Here is a 6,936-nt window from a genome sequence, read left to right as displayed (position 1 = left end):
CGCGGCCCGCGGTCCGCGCCCTTGAGCGCTTGCGCGGAGCTGAGCAGGACCGCTCGGCATGGCGTTCCGGCAGGCGCTGCAGCTGGCGGCCTGCGGCCTGGCTGGGGGCTCGGCCGCCGTGCTCTTCTCCGCTGTGGCGGTGGGGAAGCCCCGTGCGGGCGGGGACGCGGAACCGCGCGTGGTCGAGTCGCCGGCGTGGGCCGGGGTCGCACGTCCCGGACCCGGCGTCTGGGACCCCAACTGGGACAGGTGCGGGGCCGGCGGGTGGGATAGGGTGCGGGGCGGCGGGTCCTCCACGCCTCCTCGTCGCCCCGCTCCGTCTGATGTGGTCGGTTTGGTAGAAGGAGTCGGGCTTCGTGCGGGGTCTCTCTGGCTGTGATGTGGGTGACCCCTGCCCCCGCCAAGCCCCCTCCTCTGCCCAGAGGGTACAGAGGAGAGAGTACACGGAGGCTGGGACAGTGGTCGTTTTCAGTTCCAGGCGGAGGGCCTGTCCCGGTTGTTTCCGACCTCGGGTTGGATGTGGCGCGTTGGTCGTTTCCTAGGCGCTAAGAGGGTGTGAGGGTGTGGGTGCGCGGGGCGGGGGCGCGCCGGGCCCTCCGTTGTGCCCCGACCCCAGCCATATGTCCTCATGAGTGCTTAAAAGGTAGCTTCTGGGATCAGGAAACAATTTTTAGTTTCGTTTAATGTTAAATTTTAAAACCAAAGCAGTGCAGATGCTTAAGTATTTATGTGCTGTTAGTGTTTGTGATACATTGGATCGAATAAAGTGAGTTTCACCCGTTTCTTCCTATTCTCTACATGTCCCTGCTTGGAAGTTTGTCACCGCCGCTGCAGGTGTTGTGTTTCTCTGGGACAAACCTTCCTGGCTCCCGTTGGACAGTTTGCTGGGAGAGGGGCACAGAACTAACACACTCTTAGCCTGGTTGTATCAGGAACGAAATGGAGATTGTTCTTTAACCTTTATTTTTTAAAAGATAAAATTACTTTTGAGTAATTTTAGATTTGCAGGGAAATTGCAGACATGACAGTTCCTGTGTACCCCACACCTAGTTTCTTCTATTAGTGTGGCACGTGTGTCTTGACCAATGATGTCCATACTTTATGGAGATTAATTCAGGTTTTACCTTCCTGGGTCCCCCGTGACAGTCGGCCCTCGTGTCTCCTTGGGCTCCTTTTTGCTGTGACAGTTTCTCACTGTTTTTGATGACCATGACAGTATGTAGAATGTCCCTCGATTGACATGTCTGTTTCATGTGATTAGAGCAGGCTGTCTTCTTGTTTTTAGATATCAGGACAGTCTTCCCAATGTCTTAGGCCTTTGTAAGAAAACAGGTTTCTTCTGAGGCTGAAGCCTACATCCACGGAAGGGGTCTGTCCCCGCTGGGCGGTTTCAGGTCTGCAGCCTCTCCCTGGGAGCCTCATCCAGTGCGGGCTGCCTGTCTGGCTGCAGCCCCCCGGGTGTCTTTTCTGGCTCAGCCCTGGTGCCCAGGCCCCTGCCATTGCAGCCTCTCAGCCTGGTTGTATTGCAGGCACCGTGGTTTCGCACAGCCCAGGCAGAGCCCTCGAGTCACCACTGCTGCCCCAGAACTTACTCCAGCCGAGTACGCTCTTGTCCCCCCTCTGCCAGTGTCACAGACATTCAGTTCTGTGAGCCGACAGGCATGCCTGCCGTCATGTGTCACTTCTCAGCTTTGCTGACATGTCCCTTCCCCTCCCATCAGCTCCTAACATCCCAGGTGCCAACCATAGTTTCCATGATAAGGGAAACCTTCCCTCCCTCCCATCCCACGTACTACTGAGTGTTTAAAGTGTGCTTCAATTTTATTTCATTTTCGTTATTTTGAATTAAGTAGCCACGTGGTTAGTGGCTGCTATTGGGTAGCACAGTTTCAAACTTGGCCTCTGACTGTTCAGCAAGCTCCTTCAGCCACCCTCCCACAGCCACTCCTGTCATCTGGCCTTGCTTGTCCATCACCGGTCACCCTGCTGTTGCCAGTCTGTCTCTGCAGAACATGTTGCATGATTCGCCCACAGTAGGCCTGGTGCACAGCTCTGGGGTGGATGAGGTCACTGGCTCCTCCCAGGGCTTTCCCAGCACAGAAAGAACGTCTTGTCAGAAATTCTGAAGCATGACAGGTGAAGAGGAGTCACAAGGACATACTGTCTCTTTCAACATTAGACGAGAACCACTGTCACTTGTCAACCTGCGGAAGAGGAATCTAGACTCTGGAGATGATGATGTGGCATCCAGGGTAGACCACTGCAAAGCCAAGGCCACGCGGCACATCTTCCTCATCAGGCACTCCCAGTACCACGTGGACGCCTCCCGGGACAAGGACCGCACCCTGACGCCCCTGGGTACGTGGCTGGGGCTCAGCCCCAGCTGACTCTTGTGGCTAGCCTCCTTGGACCCTCGGCCCAGATTCGAGGGTTGTCATTGTAACTATTCACCTCTGACATAAGACAGGCTTTGAAAACGTCCTCAACTTCAAAAATATTGGAGGCAGACCTTGGAGATGTTGTGGGTGTGGTTCCAGACCACAGCAGTAAAGCCAATTGTAATCTTTGCTGGAGGGTCTTGCCTTCAATTCGTTAAAGAAGGAAAAAGCATCGTCTGTGCAGTGGGTCTTGCTGCAGGTGTTGACACCCACAGTCCTCCACCATGGCAGGGGCTTTGTGTGCTCCTGCAGGGGGCACCCCTGTGCACTGCTCCAGGTAAAAAATGGGAACCGAAGCTGCATTCCTGGGTGTCCCTGCATGGGACCAAAATTACTTTTTGAGGACATTTCCACTAGATTCTTGGACATATTTGAGGACAAGCACAGTCTGTACTTGGTGACACCAGGGTCACTGGGTTTCTATGTCCACGTCTGGTGCTGGCACAGCCAGTAGGACACAAGTGTTTGAGACTAAATCTTTGCACAGAATTGAGTGACACTGGTGTGAGGGACTCAGAAATAGCCCACCCAGACTTAGCCTGCCCATCTTGTCCCTTGACCCTAATGGAACTTGGTCAGGACTGAGGCATTTGTGGGGTAAACAGGAGAATCCAGCGGCATGTAATTCTCTGTGTTTCATCTTCAAGGTCGTGAGCAGGCTGAGCTAACTGGTCTCCGACTTGCAAGCTTGGGGCTGAAGTTTAATAAAATAGTACATTCCTCCATGACCCGTGCAGTAGAAACCAGCAACATCATCAGCAAACACCTGCCAGGTGGGTGTGTGCGTCCCTGGGTCCCTCAGCAGCCTCGGGACATGCAGAGTCACTGCTGAGTCACTGCTTCTCTGTAGGTGTCTCTACGGTCAGCACAGACCTGCTGAGGGAAGGTGCCCCCATCGAGCCCGACCCCCCTGTGTCTCACTGGAAGCCAGAGGCTGTGGTAAAACACCCCCACGACGGTGGTCTCCCTCCCTGCCCCTCCTGCCCTGGACAGCTCCCCCTGCTCCCTCCATTCCCGTCCAGCGCCTGCAGTCTTAGGGTCTCACTCTGCCCTCAGCAGTATTACGAAGATGGAGCCAGGATTGAGGCCGCCTTCCGGAACTACATCCACCGGGCAGATGCCAAGCAGCAGGAGGACAGTTACGAGATCTTCATCTGCCATGCCAATGTCATCCGCTACATTGTGTGCCGGTGAGGGTCCCGAGGGTGCCCCGGGCCTGGCCTCCCCTCCTGCCAACCAGTGCCAGCTCCTCTGCCCACTTCTCTGGCCTTCACACTGTCCTGGGGGCCAGACCGTGTGTCTGGTAGGATGTCTTTCACTTGGACTTTCTCGTGATTATGTGTCTTTGGTGGCAGTCGCCCAGGTCTCAGGAGATGTGAACTCAGTCGCTGGGTGAAGGTCCTGTCTGTGCTGGGCGTGTCCCTTCAGTCGTCTTTTCCCCTCAGTGACGACAGTGCCCGTGTCCTGCTGCAGGGCCACCCTGTGCGCCTTGGTCTGTCTTCCTTAGTGGCTTCCTCCTGCAGGAGCTCGTTGCGTCTGTTAGCTCCCATCCTACGGGCTCCTGACCCTACTTTGTGTGGAGTCCCACCCACCTCGGTAGTCACCTGGCTTTGCTGCTCCAGCGTGGCTGTCAGGAACTCCTGCCTGGGCGTCTGTCCTTATTTCTTGGCTCCACACACAACCCTAGGGCCTTTGTGACACAGCCCTGAGCAGCAGCCGTGTGTCACAGATGGCCTGTGGATGAGAAGGCCAGCTGGGTGCTTGTGTATTTAAAGTGACTGGGAACCTACCCCTGCCCCGCAGCCAATCCACTAGCAAGTGTCAGGTGCTTCCACTGCAAGGGAGTTCCCCTTCTCGGGAGTCTGGCAGGGAAGGACAGAGCACAGCCAGCTGCTCAGGGCCTGTCCCTGCTGTGCTTAAACCCTGGGGACCATCTCTCCTCAGATGTCACATGCATGGCCCCATGAGAGGCCCAGGAGTCCCAGCTCACTTGGAGGCTTGCTCCCTGCTAGACCAGTGCTGCCAGGCGTGGAGGGGCCTCTGGGCTCTGTGGCCTCCAACCCCAGTGCTCCGCACGCCCAGCCTCAGAGCTATGCTCCGCACGTGCATCCAAGTCACTGCCTTGGGCATCTGAGGGCGAGCTGTCTGTGTGGACACGGCGTTATTCCAGATCCTGGGACAGGGCCGACCTCAGCAGTCACTGCTAAGTGACCCCCATGCAGAAAACACCAGGAGTGCTCCGGGACTTGGAGCAGAGGTGACCTGTGTTAAAACTAAAGGGCCAAAAAGAGCCACAGTGTCCATTGAGATAGAGGGTACTCCGCTGGCTGACTTAAGACAGTGACAGCGACTCTGAGACCTGAAGGAGCATGAAGCTTATTCCTTCAGGTTGACAACTCTCATGGAGACTCTGGCTGCAGGGGGAGCTGAGGCAATGCTGTTTGTCCCCACTGAGACCTGGGCCTGGAGGCTGCCCGGTGACCCAGGAACACTGGGCTTTGTAGCAACTGCTCACCACTAACCATGCCCGACAGCATTTTCAGGAAATGTGACGGGGCTGCAGGCCTCACCACCCACTGTCCCTGGGGAGAGGCTCAGGAGTGCTAACCTGTGTCATCCCCTGTCCCGTGGGTAGGCTGTCACCATCCCTCTACTTCATGGGGGGTTGGTGCCAGTGGTGGCTCTGTGGGGTGGGGGCTGGCAGCTCCGTGAGCCCCTCCAGCCCATCCTGTCCTCCCTCCAGGGCACTGCAGTTCCCTCCTGAAGGCTGGCTCCGCCTCTCCCTCAACAACGGCAGCATCACCCATCTGGTGGTCCGGCCTGATGGCCGGGTGGCTCTCCGAGCCCTTGGGGACACAGGGTTCATGCCTCCTGACAAGATCTCCCGCTCCTGAGGCCCACTCTTCCTCGCCCGGAATGGAAGCCACCAGGAACACAGATGCCTTCCTGCCGTCCCCCCCCACAGGCTGCGCTGTGGTCACTTCCTCTCCAGGACCAGGCAGCCATAGAGGGAAGTGTCTGAAATGCTGCGTTTCAGTCCATGCGGCCCTGGATGGAAAGGGGGAGCATTCAGGTCAGACCAGCCGATCCTTTCACAGGGTCTCCTCCCCCAGGACGAGCCTGTGAGGTTGCGAGGAGGCCTCACAGGTGCCACCGTGAGGACCACGGCAGCTTGCATCAACGTGTCTTTGGTCACGACTGCAGCTGGCCACGCAACCCCTCGACCCTCCGTCAGCAAAACCTGTCCAGCACGGGGGACTTGGAGGAGGGCCCAGCGCTTCCATTCATGACTTATTTTGCTTCCTACATTCTTTTCATTTCTTAGAACCCTCCTGCCACTTATGGTATGTGTTTGTCAATTCAAGACTGTCCATCTGGGTCCCTGCAGTGAAAACTGTATCTCACTCCAAAGTCACATGCCCCCAACACTGTCAGATCTGCACTCACCTACACGATTGGCCTCTCTGGACACGCAGGAGCACCTAAGCAGGTGAGGGAGGGGGCCAGGTGGTGACAGCCCAGAAGAGAGTCCTGTTTTAAGTAAAATATCCAACTGACAATTGCCTCTGGTTGTTAAGCCCTTAGGCTTACAGATTAAAATATTTGGACATGATGTGCCCACCCCAAATATTCTGTTAATTTATAAGAGCAGTATAATTTCTATGAAGTGATTATGAACATTTTCTGTAATCAGGTCAACCAAATGGGATATTTGATCTATTTCTGTCAACTTTGGGAATAACTACAAAATAAAATTTTATTTTACTGGTTTCCAAAGCACTAAGTGTGACTGTTTTAAAGAAAACAGGAAGCCGGCGCCGTGCAGCATACGGCAGCCCCAAACTTCCTGAGGCGTTTTCCACAGAAGGCCCTTTTCTGCAGTGTCTCCCTCACCCGGGCTGATGGCTTTGCTGGGCAGCTGCCCCCAGGGCCCCAGGACAGTGAGCCTGTCGTGGCAGATGCTTTTTTAGAAGCAGCCGCCACACCTCATTTCCTAGTCGGGACAGCTAAGCCAGGCTCTGTGCCAGTTTCTGAAACCACAGGTGCAGCGGGTGTGGTCATGTTCGACCTCGGGATGAGGCCCGGGAGCCCCATACCCCCGGAACCTACAGGCCCAAAGGTGGAGGCGGCAGGTCCTCCTTCCTGTCCTATGTGTGGACCTGTCTTTCGGTGGCATTTCTGCCCTTGACACCTGTGAGAAGCAGGGCAGCATTTTAGAAACCAGAATAAGTCCAAGTGGGACACAGCTAAGGAGCAGGAGGAGGGTGTTTGGGCAGTTACAGGGCCCAGTGACAGACGGAAACTGTTCTGTGAAATGGGTTACAGTAACCCAAGTGTGGCCGAAACAACTACACACCAGAAACATGCGATGACATGATGGGACCTGAGCCAACACTAGCGCGAAGGCAGCAGGCAGTTCGTTCCAGCTCCCTTTCTGTGGAGACAGGTGCGTGTGGTCTGTGAGCCAGGAAACTCTTGAGTGTTGGTGCACATGCAA

General features: G+C 55.9%; 1 protein-coding gene across 2 annotated transcripts; it reads left to right on the top strand.

The window, feature by feature from the left end:
* Positions 1-6,208, top strand: PGAM5 (PGAM family member 5, mitochondrial serine/threonine protein phosphatase). Of its 2 annotated transcripts, none has more exons than XM_037161086.2 (6): positions 1-249; positions 2,180-2,358; positions 3,086-3,211; positions 3,289-3,377; positions 3,498-3,628; positions 5,182-6,208. In XM_037161086.2, exons 1-6 carry the CDS (start codon positions 59-61, stop codon positions 5,330-5,332), a joined length of 867 nt encoding a protein of 288 aa, XP_037016981.1. In that variant the 5' UTR covers positions 1-58; the 3' UTR covers positions 5,333-6,208. The 2 variants fall into 2 exon arrangements, with proteins under 2 accessions (XP_037016981.1, XP_037016980.1); XM_037161085.2 differs by having other exon boundaries at positions 3,495-3,628.
* Positions 6,209-6,936: the final 728 nt, after the last annotated feature.

The sequence above is a fragment of the Artibeus jamaicensis genome, unplaced genomic scaffold (assembly GCF_021234435.1).
Source record: "Artibeus jamaicensis isolate MK-2021 breed Jamaican fruit bat unplaced genomic scaffold, CSHL_Jam_final contig_525, whole genome shotgun sequence".
NCBI lineage: Eukaryota > Metazoa > Chordata > Mammalia > Chiroptera > Phyllostomidae > Artibeus > Artibeus jamaicensis.
This window is presented reverse-complemented; position numbering and strand designations above follow the sequence as displayed.